Source organism: Puma concolor, chromosome F2 (genome assembly GCF_028749965.1).
Source record: "Puma concolor isolate L17-30 chromosome F2, mPumCon1.1.hap2, whole genome shotgun sequence".
Taxonomy (NCBI): Eukaryota; Metazoa; Chordata; class Mammalia; order Carnivora; family Felidae; genus Puma; species Puma concolor.
Window position 1 is genome coordinate 3,612,820 of NC_141684.1, and position 21,253 is coordinate 3,634,072.

The 21,253-nt window shown below is 49.5% G+C and overlaps 1 protein-coding gene across 6 annotated transcripts in view; it reads left to right on the plus strand.

The window, feature by feature from the left end:
- Positions 1 to 21,253, plus strand: part of TRAPPC9 (trafficking protein particle complex subunit 9) — a 568,037-nt gene that overhangs the window by 156,528 nt on the left and 390,256 nt on the right. For 5 of the 6 annotated variants that reach the window (XM_086696009.1, XM_086696010.1, XM_086696012.1 and 2 more), the window contains one exon: positions 2,162 to 2,314. The exons of the other annotated variant lie outside the window; for it this stretch is intronic. In XM_086696009.1, coding sequence (XP_086552135.1) covers positions 2,162 to 2,314 — 153 coding nt within the window. The remainder of the gene's footprint in view (positions 1 to 2,161; positions 2,315 to 21,253) is intronic. 6 annotated transcript variants of the gene reach the window in all.

A 21,253-nucleotide genomic window follows, 5' to 3' on the forward strand; every position in this document is an offset into this window, starting at 1 on the left:
CCATGTTGTGGTTGGTCTTACGACCCAGGAGCCCTCGTCCCTCCTACCCTTCCTCGGTCCTTCTGAACGAATGCGGTCGTTCGGACGGGGCCTCGGAACGCCCTGTGAGCCCGCGGAAGTGGCCGCCGTGCAGCTGGTGCACTGAGCACCTGTCGTGTGCCAGGCCTTGCTCTCACTAGCCGAATGACCTTGACCAAGCACGCCCGCCTTGGGCAGGATGGCTGTGGTGGGCATGGAGACGTAACCTGTGTGTGGAGCGTCTGACACCCCTGAGGCGTGCAGTGAGTGCTGCGTCGACAAGCGGATGCGGCCTCTGAGCGCCTTGCGTGGACACCACCCGACCTGCTCCTCTTTGTTAGCATCCGCCTCCGAGGGTCCGCTGAGAATAAATGTGGTCTGGGAGGTGCGATGTGGCCAGAGTGTGGCCGACTCGCTGGGGGGCGGGGTGGGGGGCGGGCCTTGACCGAGGGCACCAGGTGACCTGTGTTCGCAGCCTGGGTTGGCCTTGGGCTCTGCAGTCAGCGAGCCCTGCATGTCTGTTTTCTTCAGTGTGGGTCTCAGTCAGGCTCCCCGTCTTCTACTCACTTCCTGTTTGGGTGACTTCTGGGTCCTAAGAGCAGAACCTTATGTTTGTGCCTTGAGGTGCCTCCATGCAGGAAGTGAATGGATATGATGGCTCTGGAACCATTTGGATGCTCTGGGTTTCAACCAGGGACAAGTTACCTAATCTCTGTAAGTCCTGGCTGCCTTATTCTGACAGGACATTTCTCACCAATAAGTGGTTTCTAGAAGGGGAGACGGGAAGGTGGCCCAGAAGTGGGAAGGGCAGCAAGTTGCTTCTGCCTCTGGGACTGCAGGGTCTGTGGGAGGAGGGACAGGAGCAGAGCCAGGGGGCTGGGCCCTGAGGTGACAACCCCAGCAGGGCCTTCCTGGTGGACAGAGGAGGGGCCTGTTTTAATGATCTCCCATCACCTGGTCGGTGAGGAGAGGTTCCTGCCCTAGTGTTACGGGGACGGCCGAGCACATGACACCTGGGATGGGGCAGATGTAATGGCATTTTCTAGTCACACATACAGCCTGGATGAGGGCATAGTGTGTGCACGTGGGGCCACGTGGGGCTGTGGGAGGTGGGCTGTAGGAGGTGGGTGGGCGCAGTTGGAGCCTGTGGGGGATATCGTTGACCTGTTTGAGTAAGGCCATGTGCTGGAGGGAGCTGAAACCCGCCACATAGCAGGGCGGTGGGACGCGGGGTGTGGGGCGGCTGCTGGTGAGGCTGGTCCAAGCCCCTCCCCTCCCATTTCCACCAGATGCCGAGGTAGTGTGTGACTTTGGGCCTTGATTTTAGGCCCGAAGCAGGGGTCGTCTGGCAGGCCTGGGAGCCACGAAGGTGACATGGCTGCTTCCAAATGGCACAAACGCCCCCTCCCCCCCCGCCTCCTTCCTGTCTCCCTTCCTCCCCCTCCGTGCATTGTAGCCCCAATGTTTATAGTGCTTCACACACACTGCTTTGCTTAATCTCCAGAGCAGCCCTGTGATGTGGGAGTTGTCACCCCTTGTCCACGCAAGGACACCTTGGCTTGATGGAGTCATTGCCCTCTATCTGTTCCAGTTAGTCAGAGACGGAGGCATCGGACCTGAGGCCACGTGACCTGACGTGCAGGGTCCGCAGGAGAGTGAGAGGCCCCTCTGCAGGCCTGTGCCGGGCTTGGCACCCAGGCCCGTATGTCCGGCTCTGACCTCTTGTTTCCTGCGAGGCTCTCCTACTGACTGTGCTTCTCCCACTCAACATGGATGTTTCTCCATAAGGTGATACAACCTGGATCGTCCTTGTTGTGGGGAAGCTCAGGTCAGCTCTGATTCCACATACGAGAGCAGGGGTGCGCTGATGTGGTCAGAGAGAGGAGGCTGCGCAGCAGGGGCGCAGGTGAGCTGGCCCTGAGCTCAGCGCTCTGTGCCTCTTTGTGCCTCGTGCACGGACACAGGTGATTGCCTTGCAACACCCACGGGTCTGGAGTTTTCTTAGTACTTTGATCTGTCACATTGTAAATGGTTTGCCTTCTCCTTTGCCTTTGGGAATGGATCAGAATTTTCTGGGGGGATTGGGAAGTCTCATGTTGCCTCAGCGACACCGTCATCACCACCACTGTCATTGTCATTGTAGAAAAACTGTATGGTGACTTCTTGAGCTGGAACCTGGAAGAAACCCTTGCCCAGTTTCCTCTGCAACCTGGGAAGGTGGCCACTTTCGTCGTCAACATCAAGGTGAAACTGGATTTCTCATGCCAGGAGAATCTCCTCCAAGACCTCAGTGACGGTGAGCCCCCCCTCCCCCAGCCCCCCAGTTTTAACAGAACGTCGTGGCCCCTCGGGCTTGCTGCTTACCCGCTGTAACCTGCTTGCCATTCATTAGCTCGAGCTGCTCGCGACTTTTCCTGGCATTTAGTTGGCCCACTGAGTTACTGTATAGATTTGAAAGTCATAAGGGTACTTTTTAGTTAAATCATTTCTTAATTTCCCAGTCTTTACTGTTTTGTGCTCCTTTGCCAGGAGGTCGTCTCAAATTGGCGGAGCTACTGCATTTTTTTCAAGTATAACTGCCGTGATCTAATTATCTGTGACGATACAGTTCTCTGTCAGAGTCTGGTGATTTCTGTAAGGAGGTGGTGTCTGGAGAAAATGGGCATTAATACTTGCTGTAGCGCTAGGACTAGCTGGTGAGGAGTCGGATTTCCTAGATTCATTGCGTCCAGTTGTGAATGAACGTATGCGTTCATACGTTCGTTTGGAGGCATCGTGGTGCGTGTTTGTTAGCTCAGGCTGCTGTAACGAGATACCACAGACAGTGTCTCCGTAGGACAGAAATCGATTTCCCGCGGTTCTGCAGGCTGGGCGTCAGGGTGCCGGCACGGTGTCCCCTCCTCTTCTTACAAGGACACCAGCCCTGTTGGGTTATGGTTTCACCCTCGTGGCCTCACTTAACCTTTATCGCCTCCTCACAGTCCGTATCCCCAAACACAGTCACATGTGGGGTCAGGGCTTCAGCACTTGAATTTTGGGGGCCACAGACATTCAGTTGAAGGGGATTGTTTGAGACGGCGGGTTCTGGCACTAGAACTTCCCATGTTGCTTTGGGCGAGTGACTCTGGCTTGTCTGTGCCTGAGTCTTCTAGTGTAAGTGACCGTCTCTAGGGTCGGTGGGAGCATTTGCACTTCACCGGGAGCGTGGTCAGGGCTCAGCGGCTGTCGTTGTACTCTGTTCCCCATCACTCATTTAGAGCGTGACGTGACACCTAACTGTCTCTGATTATGAAACAGGCACTGGAGTAGGTTCTCGGACCGCAGAATGGGTGATGGTCGGTCGCCCGGAGAACAATGAGGGTGATAGCAACTAAGAGCTAAGAGGTTTACACAAATGGACCACTTAATTCTCACAGCAGCCGTTTGAAATAGACGCTCTTAATGCCTCCATTTTACAAGTGAGGACCTTAAGGCCCAGAGAAGTTGACGAAGTCTTCAAAGGTCACACAGCTAGGAAGTGACAGGGCTAGGCTGTGAACCCCGTCAGCTGGCTCCAGAGTGTGTCCTTGTAACCCTTCTGCGGCCCGTTGTTGCCCAGAGGGTCAGCCAGAAAAATAAATACGGAACCGGAGCGCCCTGTGACTCAGGGACATCGTGAGTCGGGATCTGTATCTGTATCTGGTCGGGACCAGTAGGGGCCCCCAGAGTTGATGGTGTGACTTGGGCCTTGACCAGGAAGTTTCTTCGATAAAGAAAAAGCATGGCCCCCAGGCCTTGCGAGGAATTGGTGGGTACAGAGGCCCAGAGGCCTGTCAGTTAGGAAGTGGGTTTTGCCTCCAGGGGCTAGATGTCTGTCTGTCTGTCTGCCTCTCTCTGTCTCTGAGAACGGGGCTCTCTTACCCAGCCGGTCTCTCCCAGCTGGACCTGGGTGCTTAGGAATGATGCTGTCCTATTGAACCCGAGAGGTAGAGAGGTTAGTTAACGCTTCGCGTTCCCATCATGGGGAATTCTCTTCTTCCCTCTTGTCCCTCCGAGGAGTCTCCAGCCATACTGGCCACCTGTCCGAGGAGCACGCCCAGCTGTCCTGCCTCAGGGCCTTTGTAGGGGCTCTGCTCTTACCCGAATTGCTTTCCCCCACAGTCTGCAAGATCCGCCCCGCGTTGTTCAGATCTCCATCCAGAAGCCTCCCTTGCAGAGAGGCCGCCCTGACCCCGTCAGTGGGACCAGCACCTCTTCCCTCGTCATTCTTGTTGCAGACAAGAAATTGCCTTTAGAGAAGTTTCAGGGAGCAATGACCCCATCTGTCCCGTATTCACCCTGTCTGGGCTGCAATGGAGAGAGAGCTGTTGCACAGGATGTAGTCAGGACAAGTGATTCCTCCTCCTTCCTTACTGTGGGGGCTCTACCCTTATGACCTCCTCTCAATGTCATTACCTCTCAGGGGCCACACCTTGGAGCACTGTCACACCAGGGGCTAGGGTTTCAACATAGGGATTTGGGGAGGACATAAGCATTTAGTCCATAACGCACTGCATGAAATTTGCTCTCCTGTACTCTGTGGTATTTGACCATAGCTAGGCTCCTCGTATAATACTAATATTGGATTAAAATTGTTTGTATGTTATTAATGCAGGTAGAAAAGCCAGTTTGCTGTTGGACACTTTACAAACTGTGAAAATGTCAAGTGGACCTAACATTATACCAGGCCTGAATATCAGATAAGATGGATTTTTTTCTGCTTGTAAACTGCTTGATAGCACCAGAGTGCCCTCCTCTGCAAGTAGACAGAGGGCTGCAGACAGAGGTTCTGACTTGTCTTTTTCCCGAGAAGGGAGTTTGGCCGAGTAAATGGTGCCTGACACCTGTCCAGGGAGTGCTTGATTAGATGCTGTCCCCGGGGCCTGTCTGGGCAGATAGACTTCCAGCCGAGCTACCTGGCTGTGGGCAGGGAAGGACAGGACACCGACTTGGCTGCCTGTCGAAGGGGGCGCGCTCTCCCTGAGCGACACAACGGGAGGCCTCCGGGGGCCCCACCTGTCTTCGTTTTGGTGGCCGTGTGAGCTTATGTGCTCAGGCGCACATAGCTTGTTATGTTAGTGCGTTTCCACCTCTTGTTACGGAGCTCTGGAGCGTGGTCTCTGCAGCTCCGAGCTGAAAGTAAAATTGTAATCTGAGATTTGTCGTCTGGGAATACGTTCGCCTGTCCTTTAAAATAAAACCGGATCGGGGCGCCTGGGCGGCGCAGTCGGTTAAGCGTCTGACTTCAGCCAGGTCGCGATCTCGCGGTCCGTGAGTTCGAGCCCCGCGTCAGGCTCTGGGCTGATGGCTCGGAGCCTGGAGCCTGTTTCCGATTCTGTGTCTCCCTCTCTCTCTGCCCCTCCCCCGTTCATGCTCTGTCTCTCTCTATCCCAAAAATAAATAAACGTTGAAAAAAAAAATTTTTTTAAATAAAACCGGATCAAAGAGAGCTAGGATAATGATCGCTGAGTTGTTTGTAAATGGGAGGCTGCCCTAATTTCCCATCAGTTAGCGATGGCACGTGGGTGACACGCAATGTGTTTGTTATGAACTAGATGCCCTCTCTGCTGATAACGGTGAACAGACGCTCTGGCTGGTCGTTTTCATGGCAGATTGTAGAATCTGAGGCACAGAATCTTAATGGCCACAACCAGGGCAAGTTTTATAGAGGAACAAAAGCTGGGCACCATGGCCCACAGAAGACCCTTCCAGAGTATACCCTCACGTGTAGTTCAGGCTAAGGGGTCAAGAACTTAAGACACAAGACAAACAAAAAAGAAACAAGAGACAACCCCCCCCCCCCCGCCCCACCCCAAGCTCTCACACACAGAGGACGGACACACCAGTGGTTGCCAGAGCGTCGGCGGGTAGGGGGACTGGTGAGCCAGGCGAATGGGGTTGGGAGTCACCGACCTGGATGAGCACTGGGTGACGGGTGTATGTGTTGAATCACGGTACTGTATACCTGGAGTTGACAGCTCCAGAGAGGCCACGTGTAGTCCTGCTTGGAGACACCCATAAACTCGGTGACAGTGGCCTCTTGGAACTGGGAGGTGACCTGCGTGTGGCTCTCAGTCTGGCACTTTCAGAAGCCTTCATCCAGGAACCACTTGTGGACCCAATTTGCTTTTCCAGCATGGACTCAGATTAACTGTGGGTACCGAAATTAGATGCCATTTGAAGAATTTAGAGCAATAAATATAGCTATCATGCAAACCAGGAGACTGGATTCAATGTGCGTTGTGGACAGATGGAAGAGAATTAATATTTATTGAGCAATGTTAGAGGCTGCACAGAAGCCTGGATCAGCCACTTTGTTTGTACAATTTCTATTTAACCTTCCCAACAGCTCTGTAAAGTAGATGATCTTACAAAACAATTCCCATTTTGTAAAAACAGGTGGGGGGACTGTTCTAGATTAAAGGAGATTGAGGAGAAATCCAACAGTGAAATGCTGGATGCGATCCTAATCGTATCCTGGGTTGAATAAAAATGCTCCGAGGACATTTTTGGGACCTCTGTGTTCCAGACGGGGCACGGGAGCCACAGACACAGCCGAGCAGGCAAGGGGCTCACTCACGCTCTCCCCGTCCCCGAGGGAGAAGTCTTGGGCCGGGATCTGGCCTCTCTTGGGGTTGGGCTGGCTGTGCTGCTGTGGGAGGGGGACGCAGCCCTCCTCGGTGTGTCCACTCTTGGGTTTCTTGGAGCCGACGCTCACCGCTGGACTCCCAGACTCTCACAGGGGCTTTCTCGCACGTGGCTGATGGTCTAAATCAGTGTGCTTTGTGGGGAGGACCGTGGAAAACTGACTCCTCCGTGATGACGAGGCCACTCCCTGCAAAGTAGTTTTAAACTGTGTTAGTAATTATTTTGATGGAGATGATGTTGGTATTGGTATTCTGAAACTGTGTGGAATAAAGTGAGTGATTAGTTTTGTGACCATCTGATTCTAGCATCTGGTCTTGAACTAGGACTCTTGTACGGAAGAGATGAGGTAACGGATGTAAGCTAGTAGAGATTAAGTAAGAGCCTTGTCGTCTAGGACTGGAATAAAAATGCCAATACGAAATTGTGAGGTATTTAAAAACCAGCCTGTCTGTCTGCCAAGGCCTAGACACTGACCAGCCCCAGAGCAGGGAGCCTTCCTAATCCCCACATCATGGTCTGGAAACCCTCCTCCCAACTTGGAAGCCAGGGTTCCTCGGAGAAGTGACCATTCCCGGTCTGGAGCTGGCAGTGTAGGAAGATGATCTTGGAATGTGGCGTGAAGGCTGTAGCAGGGACGCTGTCAGAGTGGGCTGGAGTCGTGTCATGAGGGCCTGCCCTAAGGCACTGCCGCTGACAGTCTGAGGGTCACTGGGGATGACAGCTGTTCCGATCCCGCGTTCTTTGTGCTGCCAGAAAGCATCTTCCACCTTTGTAGATGACAGGGGACCAGTTTGTTATTTTGTACACGGTCAGTAATGAGTGTTTATTCTGCTTTTCTGTACACGTGCACCATGGGACAAGCCAGCAGTTAATGAGGGGTCTCCCTTTACCCACATGTTCCAGCTAACGGTTGAGAAGGGATGATGGAATTGAAGTACCTTCATTTTGCAGTCCCTAGTAGGTGAGCGGACCAAGACAGCGAGCAGCCACGTCACAGAATAAGAGACAGCAGGACGTTATGGTCCCCCTGGGGGCAGAATACACACCTCCCGAAAATCACACCTGGGACAGGTCAGCGCTCTAGATCCAGCTATCAGTTTACAGGAACTCGGACGACAGAAAAACCTGTTCAGCGACACCAGTCCAGGCTGTAGGGTAAACTCTACAGCCCAACGACCTGGTTCTTACTTAACAGGTAGAGCATAAGGGGAAACAGGATGAAGCCGGGGACAGCTTGCACAGCGGGGTGAAGGTGTCAGTGCCACTCAGTGTCACACTGAAAGATGATTAAAATGGTGACTTTGACTTATGTGTATTTCATTCCCCACCCCCCAAAGGGATCAAAGGTCTTCCTGTAGTTAAACCTGGCTAGCTTAAACTTAAATCAGAGTAAATTTAAACAACATATTAGAAAATACACACCACAACTAAGCCCAAGCACCCACGGCTGCATGCTTGGGTAGTAGGACAGTTAAGAAAAGCGCGGAGATGACTCCCGTGAAGTCGGGGCAGGGCTGGCTCAGGGGAGGGAGGACACTCTGATGGGATGAGGCAAATCCAGGCCTGCTGGGGGCCTGGCCACACCCCATTTCTTGAGCCGTGCGGTGACTCCAGTAGACCTTGGTTTACAGCAGTATACATTTACTTCACGCAGCTTTTATGATAAAATGTTTTTAAACCAACAAAAACATTAGAAACAGATTCATAATTTATCAGACCAGGTCGAAAAACTATTTTTTGCCAAGGAGTTTTTTCATCAAGGTGTTGTCTTGAAGAGCGAGTAAGGCCGGCTGCACGCGCCTTTCTCTGGGGGGACATTTGAGCACAACGAACTTTGAGCGACATTGACCGGTTAGTGCTTTGATTTTACTGGGGCTGACGCTTTGGATGAAAACCGTCTTCCGGGGCTGCTGCTTTTTGACAGTGAAGGGAAGCATCCCTGCTTTTGGTTTCCTTTCTAATCAATTAATTTGGGTGTCTCTCTCTGTACACTTTTTTGGCTCTCAGTTTTTTTAGGAGAAATGTGATTGTTGCTGACACTTTCTGTTGGACGTGATAATTGACTATGGCATCTCCATTTGACTGTGGGCCCTGGAGATGCTCAGCATCCCAGACCAGGGGAGACAAGATGGTATCCGGTCTAGTAGTTTGTTTTGCCCCTGGGGAACCCGAGTCCCAGGAGGTGGACCAATGTGTTCAAGGCCCGACATAATAGCACCAGGGTCCCCGCTCACTTCAGGCTTTGTTGTGTTGTTGTGTGCTCCTTCCCTCCTTAGGTAACAAACGGGATATTTCCAGGCGTGTGCGTTTGGTGGCCGTAGAGACGGCATGGCTGTTGTGGTGCTGTGGACAATTGGAGCCTAGGAAACTTTCATAGCGGGCATGTGACACTAGTACATTTAGCCGAAGTCAGACTCTCAACCGAATGAGCCTCCCAGGTGCCTCTGACACCAGCACATTTAGATGTCTTAGCACTCTTGGCGGGGTGGCGGGAGGGAGAGGGCGATGCCAGACCCTGTCCTTCAGATTATCTGTTGTTCTTGCATCTTGAGAAGATGCTGCTTGAACCAGCTGCCTTTGCTGAACAGCCTTCATTCAGTCTCTTGCACTTGGATGCTGCGGGGAGAGGGTGCTTGTCTGCATCAGGGAGTCCTTCCCCCGTCATTCAGAGACCTGGGATGGGCCTATGCCTTGTCGTCTGCTGCCCGTGTGCTGCATTCCTGTTCTTCTGACCTGCGCCTGCATGCCTCCTCTCGGCACATGGCTTCTTTTCACAGAGGCCGCTGGGCAGGACTCTCTGCTTCCTTCTCGCGTCTGGAGTACGTGTATATTTCCATCTGTTTGATCCTGGAGGAAGAGGTCTCTCCTTTAATCAGAGGCAAATTCTTTGACATGTGTTCAAGGATCCTTTCTCTTTGGGCCTTTAAATTTGACCACTTTTTTTTTTTTTAAGTTTTTATTTAATTTGAGAGAGCACGAGAGGCAGGGAGGGACGAGGGGCGGGGGGGACAGAGAATCCCAAACAGTGTGGAGCCTGATGCAGGCTCAAACCCACGGACCGTGGGATCATGACCTGAGCCCAAACCAAGAGTCAGATGCTTACCCGATTGAGCCACCTAGGTGCCCCGACCAATGGGTTTTTAGGTCACAGTCTATGGACAGCATGCACCAGAGGCTGCTTGATAACATGCAGATTCCTCGGCCTGCCAGCCCTTCTCAATCCATCTCTGAGGGCACTGAGCTGGGGTCTGTGTTTCCGACAGGGTCCCCTGGGGACTCGTCTGTATACCAAGGCTGGAGCAGTGATGTACCAGTCCCTCAGTAATTATGCTCAATCTTTATCTTAAAATTGATATAACACAGAACAAACCCTTTCAAGCATGGGTTTCCCTCTAGCTGCTACTTTTCTCTTCCCTTCCTCGTCCCTGTCCTCCCCAGGCCAGGATCCCACTCATCAGCCCCCTGAGGTCTGGGTGCCCCTTTGTCCTCCAGACTCGCCCACACTGGCTTCTCTCTGTTTGGCTGTATTCTAGCTAATGACATTCCTAAGTTGGCCCTTTGCCCCCTTTTTATGTCATACTGTCCTAAATGATTTTTTTTTTTTTTTTTTATTTATTTTTGGGACAGAGAGAAACAGAGCATGAACGGGGGAGGGGCAGAGAGAGAGGGAGACACAGCATCGGAAACAGGCTCCAGGCTCCGAGCCATCAGCCCAGAGCCTGACGCGGGGCTCGAACTCACGGACCGCGAGATCGTGACCTGGCTGAAGTCGGACGCTTAACCGACTGCGCCACCCAGGCGCCCCTGTCCTAAATGATTTTAATAGCGCTGCGCTGAGGCTCCGAAATCTTTATTTCTGCTCCTGAATTGCACGGCTATAGTTGTAGCTGGCTTCCTGACACGGTCACGTGGCAGTGCCCATGGTTCACGTGCGTCCCCCTAAACTCCGATACACTGCAGCTCCCTGCACTCCTGCTCCTCGTCCTTTGCTCCCTCTGTGGACGAGAGCCGTCACCGTGCACCCAGAAGCGGCTGCTCTGTCACTGCTAAAGCTCCATCCGTTCACATCCCTGCGTCCTGCCTCCCGCTTTGCCTGCGAACCTTATAACATCCCATGAACTCTCCTCCCTGCCCCCGGCCTTGCCTTCTTGAATCCGTCTTCTGTTATGTTTTCGATTTTTCTCAAAAACCAATGTGCTCTGGCTTTGGCGTGTAAGGCCCTGTGTGATCTGGGCCCAGCCCCGTCCCACCCCACCTGGGCCTCATTTTTGCAGTCGCTCTCTTGCGTTTCACACTGCAGCCGTTTGAAACACTGTGTTGAGCGGCTGCCTTTTCCTTCACCTGCGAACCCCAGCTTTGCTCACCTCCTTTTTGAAGGCCTCTCCTGGCCTGGGTGTTACCTTGGCAGCTTTGAATGCTCTCAGTTTCTCCCACACTGTTCCTGAACCCAGCACCGGGCCCAGCTCAGAGAAGATTCCCAGCAAATAGTTATCAGAAGAGCAAATTGTGAAGCTGCCTCGAGTGTCCCTGACCCTGAAATCGGGGAAGGGAGAGCTGCGTGGGGGGATGATCAGGTGTTGATTTCTGGATGTAGGGCCCTCGAGAGAGGGCCCTGTGGGGCTTTATTGGGAGATCCTGGAGAACCATGGAGAGCTTTTCAGAAGGTTGCTGTGATGGAGACTGTTTTGAGATGGTGAGTGAGTGGATTCACCTGGGTGTGGTGGATGACAGGTACAGTGGTTCAAGGGTAAGGCTCGTCGTCGGTGTGAAGCAGGCGGAGCCTGGTTGGCTGGGGAGGAGGGCCTCCTGCAGGAAGGGGATTCAAAAGGCCTTCACTGGCCTCTTTCCCTGAAAGACCCCGTGTGTTTGCAGCACAGACTTTAGTAGCTGGTCGAGCAGTGTGGTGAGTTCCTGTTAGAGTTTATTCTGTTCCCTGGGGAAGAATGCATTTCTTCCTGCCTGAAGTGCCTCATGCTTATTATGCTTAAGACAGGCTCTGCCTATGGGAAAATGGGGTGCTTTCCGTTCTTTGTCCCAAGTTGGAGACTTGTGTAAAAAAAAAAAAAAAACAACCCATTTTTACATTTGACATTTCATTATATTTTGCTTCTTCACAATTCAATGATAACGGATCCTTGAACTTCTGGAGGCCAGGCATTGATGTTGAGAGCAGGCGTGGTGCAGACACTCCCATCTGGTCCACTACCCCAGCGTTGCCCTCTGAAATTGGGGCGCTGGTCAGTATCCTTGTCCCGGTCTGCTGTTCTCTCTGAAAAGAAATAGGAATTTTTGCAAATCTCAGTCTTATTTTTTCAATCAAAGGTGGTTGGAATCTTGCTGCCACAATATGTTTACAATTTCTAGGTGCCTAGGCTTTCACAGACCTGATTTTATGAGGGTGGCCAACGATTTTATTGAATTGTGGTTTTTTTCTGAGGCTAGTGAGTATCGGGGACGAGAGGAGAAGGAACACTGAACGCGCGCTGTGTTCTGGGCATGTTACTGAGGCACCTCCTGTTGGTTCTCTCGAATCTGTCGCCGTAACCCTGGGAGGCGGTGCTCCTGTCCCCCTGGCTGCGCTTTGTCTGGCACCCGCCTGGGCTTGGTGCCCGCGGCTCCGTGGCATCTCTGTGTCGGCACCGATTCCCAGTTGCTGCAGCCGTGTCTTCACGGTCGGTCTTCCTTGCGACCCCCATCTTAAGGGCAGGGCCTGTGTCTTGTGATTCCGGCTCCTGTCTCCACACCTGGAGCTGTTTGTCAGCTTCTTCTGTGGCGTCTCCCTTGTCCCCTTCCCCACTGCACACAGATTTCCTTAGGGCTCCATCCAAGGCCGTCTTGTACTTGTCGAGTCCGTTGTCTCTCGAAACCCTCCACTCTGCTTGCACAGCTTCCGTAACCATCCCACCCAGGCCAGACTTCTCCCACTCCTGGTCTGTGTATCTGACCACGTGTCCCGTGAGGCTCTTAATTCTGGAGGGGAGAGAGGGCAGGCAAATCTGGGGGGAGGTTTGGCTGCCGGCTGTTCCCCATTCCCAGCTGTGGTGGGCGTCCATCGTGCCCCCGGGCACAGTCTTTGCTGTTTCTCCCCTTGCAGGTGAGGGCTTGGATCTCACGGGAGAGCCGAGGGACTGGGGCTGGCGTGGTGGCCGGCGTCCCCCTCCTGGCCGGCCCTGAGGAGACCTAGGGTCAGGATCGTACAGCATCCCCCAGGAGCTTTACACTCTTGAAGCCCCTGCAAGGCCTTGAACAATTCACTAGCCGTTTCTAGCTGAACCTTGCTAGTGTCTGTCAGAGGCCCGTCCAGGCCGATGCTGGGGGTCCTGCTCCTCCCCTGCGGCTGCCTGTCAACAGATCACAGGTTAGTTTTTCCCTGTGACTTCAGTTCTCTGATCAGTTTGGGAAAAGCTGTTTTTCAGTTTATCCAGCTTTTTTCTTAAGGGTGGGAGTGATGCTTTTTCCAGTTCTCAACATCTTTCAGCTGAACTCAGAAATGTGCCTGCTGTGGGGTGATGCAGACCTGCAGTAAGTTTCAGGTTGTGTGGCCATTTCTCGCATGACCTACTGCTTTTGTTTTGTGTTCAGTGGCTTACCTGCTCCCTTTCTGCAGGGAGAGGTTGCCAGTGCACCGACAGCTTGCACTGGCCTCCAGCCTTCTGACTCCCAAACAATAACTTCACAGCTCAGTGGCTCAGCCAAGGGGAAGATGTGTTTTCCTGGGAGCTCTGAGGAGCACCTCTCTGGGTGAGGAAAAGCTTCCCAACACCCCGAAGCTGAGGTCTGGCCCTAGACGTCTGTCTAGCAACCTGTGGAGGTGCACTTCTCCCCGGGCCACTGTTCCCCACCCCCTACGCAGCGGGGAAGGTTGACTGCGTTCCTGGATTTAAATTCAGGTTGGAAGAGAACTTTCTAAACCACCAGGATGGAATGAAAACCCAGGTGGTTGTCATTCATGAGCAACAGGTGATCCTTTGCAAGCCCCTAGAGCTGAAGCCTTCCGGACCATTGATCTCACTGCCCTCGTTATTGCTTTGCCAGCCAGCTGGTGGTGGTTCACTGGGAAACAAATTAGGTGGGTGTTCAGTAGAAGGGATTCAAGAGGTTTTGTTTTTTGCAAAGAGAAAGGAATGATTTTTATGGATCACTGCAGATCGGTTTACTGTTAGCTCCTGCTGTTGATTGCATCCAGTCTTGTTAAGTTTGTTTTTAAAGTCTCTCTGTCCCCTCTTGTCTGTTTAACATTATGATTGGCCTCCCAGCTGCTCACTGTGCTCTCCTTTCTCTGTCTTCCACATTGTCCCCATGGTCCTTTCTAATTTTTTCTTTTTTGGCTCTAATTTTTTTTTTTTTTAATGTTTATTTCAGAGAGCGAGCAGAAGTGAGCCAGAGCATGAGCAGGGGAGGGGCAGAGAGAGAGGGAGACACAGAATCTGAAGCAGGCTTCAGGCTCTGAGCTGTCAGCACAGAGTCCAATGTGGGGCTTGAACTCACAAACCGTGAGGTCATGACCTGAGCCCAAGTTGGACACTTAACCAACTGAGCCACCCAGGTGCCCCCAATGGTCCTTCCTAAAGCAGAATCTGACTGTCATCTTGCCGTGTGATTTCCAGGGTATGCATTGACCTCTGGATAAAGTCCCCAGTATGGCTTGTGTGGTCTCACTGTGGCTGTCTGTGTAGCATCATTGCCCACCCTTGTCTCTTGCTGGGCTTGGATTTCCGAAACAGGGACTGACTTGTGTTTCTCTGATGTGCCGTGCTCTCTGAGGCTTACTGTTTGAGGACAGACCAGTGGTTCTCAGACTTTGCTGCACTTGGGGAGTGTGGGGGGAATATTTAAAACCTCTTCCTGGCTCCCACCCTTTGACATTGTGACTTGGTGGGGCATGGGGTGTGACCTGGCCATCTGGGTTTTTAAACTGTTCCAGATGCATCTTCCGTGCAGCCAAGTTTGGAAACCATTGATAGGGACTGTCTTCTCCTTGTGGGAAAACATCGTCATCCTGGTCTGAGGTCAGTTGTTCGAAAGTCTGGGCTGCTTCAGGCAGACCCCGCTGCTGTGTATTTTCCATTTCCTGTGAGAAGTTTTGACGTTGGGTAGGGCCAGTCTCCTTTCTGGATTATTGTTGAGGTACTGGGATACTTTCTGTCCTTTGCTCCTTTATATAAATCTTAGAATCCATGTATCAGGTTCCTCCAAGTAGTCTGTTAGAACTGACCTGAACACCAGGTGGGGGAAATTGGCATTTTTATGAGCGTCTTCTATCGATGAACGATGTCCTGTCATTTATTTGTCTTCTCGAATGTGTCTCAGTAACTTTTTAATTTTCTCTATGAAGGTTTTAAAGAATTTCACTAGATTTATTTCCAGATACCTTATTTTTGTTATAAAGGTATTGAGCCCTTTTATGGAGATATAGCTTACATGCAGTTGGGAACACAGATAGCATGTATACAGCTGAATGAATGTTTTATTCTCCTCAATTCTTGCACCCACCACCCAGAACTCGACTGGATAACTTCTACCTGTCCGGTGTAATTGAGTCTTGTCACTGGTGATTGGCCTGCACAAAGATCACTGTAATTGTGACTTGTGTCATCATAGGTTAGTTTTGCCTGTTCTTGACTTCTTGGCTTTGTTAAGGAAGAAATATAGTACATATTCTTTGGTGTCTTTTTTTGGGGGGGGGGTTAAACAACATTAATTTAAGTTCTAGAGGGCAGAAGTCCAAAATCAGTGTATGTGGTCCCCCCCACCCCCTCAACATTATGTCCAAGTTCCATGCATGTTGGGTTTGTTTGTTCCTTTATGTTGCTGGATGCTATTCCACTGTGTTAAGATACCACAATTTATCCACTCGTGATTGGCATTTGGGTTGTTTCCAGCCTTTGGCTATTATGAATAGGTATAATTTTTCTGGCACAGGTACTGGGTAGACACAAGCCCACATAAGCCTATGAGTGGTTTTCTGGATCATAGATCTTATGTGTGTTTAGCTCTAGCAGCTTTATAGCCATGTAGGTTTTCTTCCTTTCTTTTAAGAAAGGGAGGAGGTGGGGGAGGGGCAGGGGGAGCTAGAGAGAATCTTAAGCAGGCTTCACTCTCAGCACACAGCCCACGACCCTGGGATCATGACTCGAGCCAAAATCAAGAGTCGGATGCTCAACAGACAGCCTCCCAGACATCCCTACCACACATATTTTCAATGTGCTTATTTTCATTTACACCCACACCATCTACCTGAAGGTTCTTTGCTGTTCCAGGACCTTCTCACCCCTGGGTATTGTCAGTCTTTTAAATTTTAGCTGTTCTGCCCCACGTGTAGTGGTATTTCATTGTGGTTTGAATTTGCCTTTCTCACCTAACTAAAACTGTTGCCCAGTAAAAAATGAAGACTATATTTTAACAGGCATTTCACACAAGTATGTGTCCAAATGATAAGTAAACACATGAAGGGTGTACAGTTACTGGTTTTATTTTTTTGCAGCTTTGAGATACGATTGGCACATAACACCGTAAGTTACAATGTGCTGATTTGACTCATTCCAAAATGATTACCATACATAGTTAGAGCTAATATCCCTAATATCTCTATCATATCACATAATTAGTGGGTTTTTTGTGGTGATCACATTTTGTTAAGTTTTTGTTTAAATTTCAGTTAACATACGGTATAATATTAGTTTCAGATGTACAACGGAGTGATTCACAACTTCCAGACATCACCCATTGCTCATCAGTAGTGCCCTCCTTAATGCCCATCACCCTTTAACCCATCCCCCCGGCCACTTTCCTCCAGCAATCCTCAGTTTGTTCTCTATCCTTAAGAGTCTGTTTGTTGGTTTGTGTCTGTTTTTTTTTTTCTCCCATTTGCTCATTTGTTTTGTTTCTTAAATTCCACATGACTGAAATCCTATGGTATTTGTCTTTCTGACTTCACTTAGCCTAATGCTCCGTAGCTCCATCCGTGTTGTCGCAGATGACAAGATTTCATTCTTTTTTATGGGTACCGTTCCATTGTGAGTGTGTGTGTGTGTGTGTGTGTGTGTGTGTGTGTGTGTGTGTATGTATGTATGTTGTGTGTGTTTGTGTATACACATACCACATTCATTATCCATTTGTCAGGTGATGGACACTTGTGCTTTTTCCCTAATTTGGCTACTGTAGATAGTGTTGCTGTAAACATTAGGGTGCATGTGTCCCTTTGAATTAGTATTTTTGTGTCCTTTGTGTAAAAACCTAGTAGTGCAATTGCTGGATCACAGGGTGGTTCTATTTCTTAACTGTTTTTTGAGAGAGCATGCATGTGCATGAGCACGCATGCAAGCAGGGGAGGGTGGGGAGGGGAGAGAGAGAGAGAATCCCAAGCAGGCTCTGTGCCCATTGTAGAGCCTGACCGGGGGCTCGATCTCACGAATTGTGAGATCATGACCTGAGCCACAATCAAGAGTCTGATGCTTAACTGACCGAGCCACCCAGGCGCCCCTATTTTTAACTTTTTGAGGAACCTCCATACTGTTCTCCAGAGTGGCTATGCCAGTTTGCATTCCCATGTGGTGAGAACATTTAAGATCTATTTTTTAAATCAACTTTAAGTATGTAATATATTATTAAACATAATCACAGTGCTGTGCACTAGAGCCCCAGAATATATTCATCTTCTGATTGAAAGCTTGTACCCTTTGACCAACCTTTCCTCATTTTCCCCATATCTCAGCCCTTGGTAACTGTCATTCTTTCTGTTACTATGTATTTGGCTCTTTTTGATTCCACATAGAAGTGATATCCTACAGTATTTGTCTTTCTCTGACTTATTTTACTCAGTATGTCCTCAAAGTGCATCCATACTGTTGTAAATAGTAAGGTTTCCTTCTTTATCAAGGAATAATATCGAATCGTATACAGACCACTCATCTGTATATACCCACTCATCTGTAGATGGATATTTAGGTGGATTTCGTATCTTGGCTATAATGTTACAATAAGCATGGGAGTCCGATGTCTCGAGATGCTGTTTTCATTTCCTTTGGAAATACACTCAGAACTGGCTGCATCATATGGTGGTTGTAAATTTCTGAGGAATCTCCATACTGTTTTCCTCAGTGGGTGCACAAATTTACATTCCCACCAACACAGTGCAAGGATTGCCTATTCTCCACATCCTTGCCAACTCCTGTCTCTTGTCTCTTGATGACTGCTATCATAATCAGTGTGAGATGATAGCTCATTGTGGTTTGATTTGCATTTCCCTGATGTTTAGTGATGTTGAATTCCTTTTCATGTACCTGTTGCCGTTAGTAGTTCATCCTTGGAGAAATACTTGGTTCTTTTCATTAAAAAAAAAAAGTTTTATTTTTATTATTAAAAAAATTTTTTTTAATGTTTTACTTATTTTTGAGACAGAGAGAGAGACAGAGCATAAGCAGGGAGGGGCAGAGAGAGAGGGAGACACAGAATCCAAAGCAGGCTCCAGGCTCTGAGCTGTCAGCACAGAGCCCTGACCCAGGGCTCGAACTCACGAACCGCGAGATCATGACCTGAGCCGAAGTCGGAGGCTTAACTGACTGAGCCACCCAGGCGCCCCAAAAATGTTTTGCTTTTGAGAGAGAGCATGAGCAGGGGAGGGGCAGAGAGAGAGGGTTACAGAGAATCCAAAGTGGGCTCTGCACTGACAGCAGTGAGCCTGATGCAGGACTTGAACCCATGAACTGCAAGATCATGACCTGAGCCCAAGTTGGATGCTCAACTGACTGAGCCACCCAGGTGCCCCTTCTCATTTTTTTTTTTTTTAATGAGTTTATTTTGAATGCACATGAAATAGTGCGTGAGCAGGGTAGAGGGAGGGAGCGGGAGGGAGCGGGAGGGAGCGAGGGAGAATCCCAAGCAGGTTCAGCACAGCCAGCACCGAACCCGACATGGGGCTCAAAACCAAACACTGTGAGATCGTGACCTGAGCCGAAATCAAGAGTTAGATGTTCAATAGGCTGAGCCGCCCAGGCAGCCCGGTTCTTCTCCTTTTTTAATCAGATTGCTGATTTGTTCCTGAGCTGTGTGAGGTCTTCATATATTTTGATGTTAACCAAATACATGATTGGCAGAGATTTTCTCCCATTCTGTAGGCTGCCTTTTCATTGTGTCGATAGTTTCTCTGGCTGTGCTTACTTGGTAGTCTCACGTGTTGACTTCGCTTTGGTTCCTTGCTCGTTGGTGTCCCATGAAGACACGGCTGCCAAGACCAATGCTGTGGCGGTTTTCTCCTGTTTCCTTCCAGGAGCTTCTTTGCTGGAGTCCATCTGTTGAAGTCTTAATCTCTTTTGAGTTGACTTTTGTGCCTGGTGTGAGATAAGGCTCCGGTGTCCTTTTTCTGCGTGTGGTTATCCGCTTCCCCCAACGGCACTTATCTCAGAAACTACCCTTTCCCCGCTGAGTATTATTGGCTCTTCTGTGAAATATTAGTTGACAGTCTCTGTGAGAGTTTCTTTCTGGGCTCTTGTTCTGTCTCCGTAGTACGCGTGTCTGTTTTTATGCCCGTGCCATGCTGTTTTGATGACTACAGCTACCTGGTAGAGTTTGAGATCAGGGAGTGTGATCCCTCCGATTTTGTCTTTTTTCCTCAGGACTGCTTTGGCTCCTCGGGGTCTTTTGTGGCTATGTGCAGATTTTAGGATTGCTTGTGCTTTTTCTGTGAAAAATGCACTGGAGTTTTGATAGGGATTGTATTGAATCTATAGATGGCTTAGGGTAGTAGGGACATTTTAAACAATATTTTTCCAGTCCATAAACAGGGGATATCTTCATTTATTTGTGTCAGTTTCTTTCATTGACGTTGTACAGTTTTCAGTGTTCAGATCTTTCACTTTCTTAGGTAAATTTATTCATAGGTGTTTTCTTGATTTTGATGCTATTGTGAATGAGATTGTTGTCTTTATTTTTCAGGCATTTCTTTGTTAGCACATAGAAAAGCGACTGACTTTGGTGTACTAAGGTTATTATCTCGCAAGTTGACTAAATTTGATCAGACCTAATGTGTGTCTTTTCCCCCTTTGGTTGAGTTTTAAGGATTTCCTATATTTAAGATCAGAGCATTTGCAAGTAGAGCCATTTTTTCTTGTTCCTCTCTGATTCGGATGCCTTTTATTAATCTTGCCTGATGGCTCTGGCAAGGACTTTGGACACGAAGTTGAACACGTGTGAGCGTGGGCCACCTTGTCTTCTGCCTGATCTCAGGAAAAGCTGCAAGCTGTTGCCATTGGGTATGGTAACTGGGCTTGTCCTATATGCCCTTTATTATGTTGAGGTACGTCCTTCAACACCCAGTTCTGAGGGCTTTTATCATGAAAAGATTTTGAAGTGGGCAAATGCTTTTCCTGTATTGACTGAGATGATAGGATTGTTCTCTTTCCTTCTGTTAGCATGGTGTATCACATTTATCGACTTATGTATGTTAAACTGTCTTTGCATCCCAGGGATAAATCCTACTTGATCATGGTATATACTCCTTTAAATGTGCTGTTGAATTTGTTTGCTACTGTTTTTTTTTTTTTTTTAAGTTTATTTATTTTGAGAGAGAAAGCATGAGCAGGGGAGAGGGGCAGAGAGAGAGAGAGTTGGGGGGGGGGTGTGGGGAGAGAATCCTAAGCAGGCTCTGCACTGCCAGCATGGAGACCGATGCAGGGATTGAACTCATGACTGTGAGACCATGGCCCGAACTGAAGTTGGATGCTTAGCGAACTGAGCCACCCAAGAGCCCCTGCTAATGTTATATCAAGGAGTTTTGCATCTGGTTGCAGCAGGCATATTGGTCTGTAGTTTTCTGTAGTGTTTCTGTCTGGCTTTGGTGTCCAGGTAATGGGTGAGCTGGGGAAAATGTTCTTTATGCGTGGCTGAAAACCCTGTGGCAGGGACACCTGGTTGGCTCAGTTGGTTAAGTGTCTGACTCTTGATTTCTGCTCAGGTCACAATCTTATGGTTTGTGCGATCAAGCCTTGCACTGGACTCCATGCTGAGTGTGGAGCCTGCTGGGGATTCTCTCTCCTCCTGCCTCTCTGCTCCTCCCCCACTCATGTGCATGTGTTTTCTCTCAAAATAAACTTAAAAAAAAAACACAAAACCTCGTGGCAGAAAGAGGAAAGCAAGTTTTTGGAACGGTGTGCATGTTAGTCCTTATGAGCATGTGCCTGTAGGTATGAACATTGATTTGTTGGGGAAGAAGGGTTTTGTGGGAGACTGGGGTGTACTTTTGATAACTTTTTAAATTGGTGTTCCAACAGGAAACTGTGGCTTGGCTGGGTGACTACCCAAGTAACGACGTTCCCTGTGTTTTGGCGGTGCTCTGTGCTCACGGAGTGCTGTGAAGGGTACACAAAACATCCGGACTGTACTTTGCATCTCTCGTTTCTAAGAGGAGAACAGGCACATGTCATTATTTGCCTTGGGACACCACCACTCTCCCTTGATTATCTTGTGAAAAGGCGTTTACTTCCAATTTCAAACTGGCAGTACTCTGGTTTTGTTTGCCTGATTTTTATCCCAAAATAACATATGCTAATTGAGCTTTTTCTGCAGCTTTCTT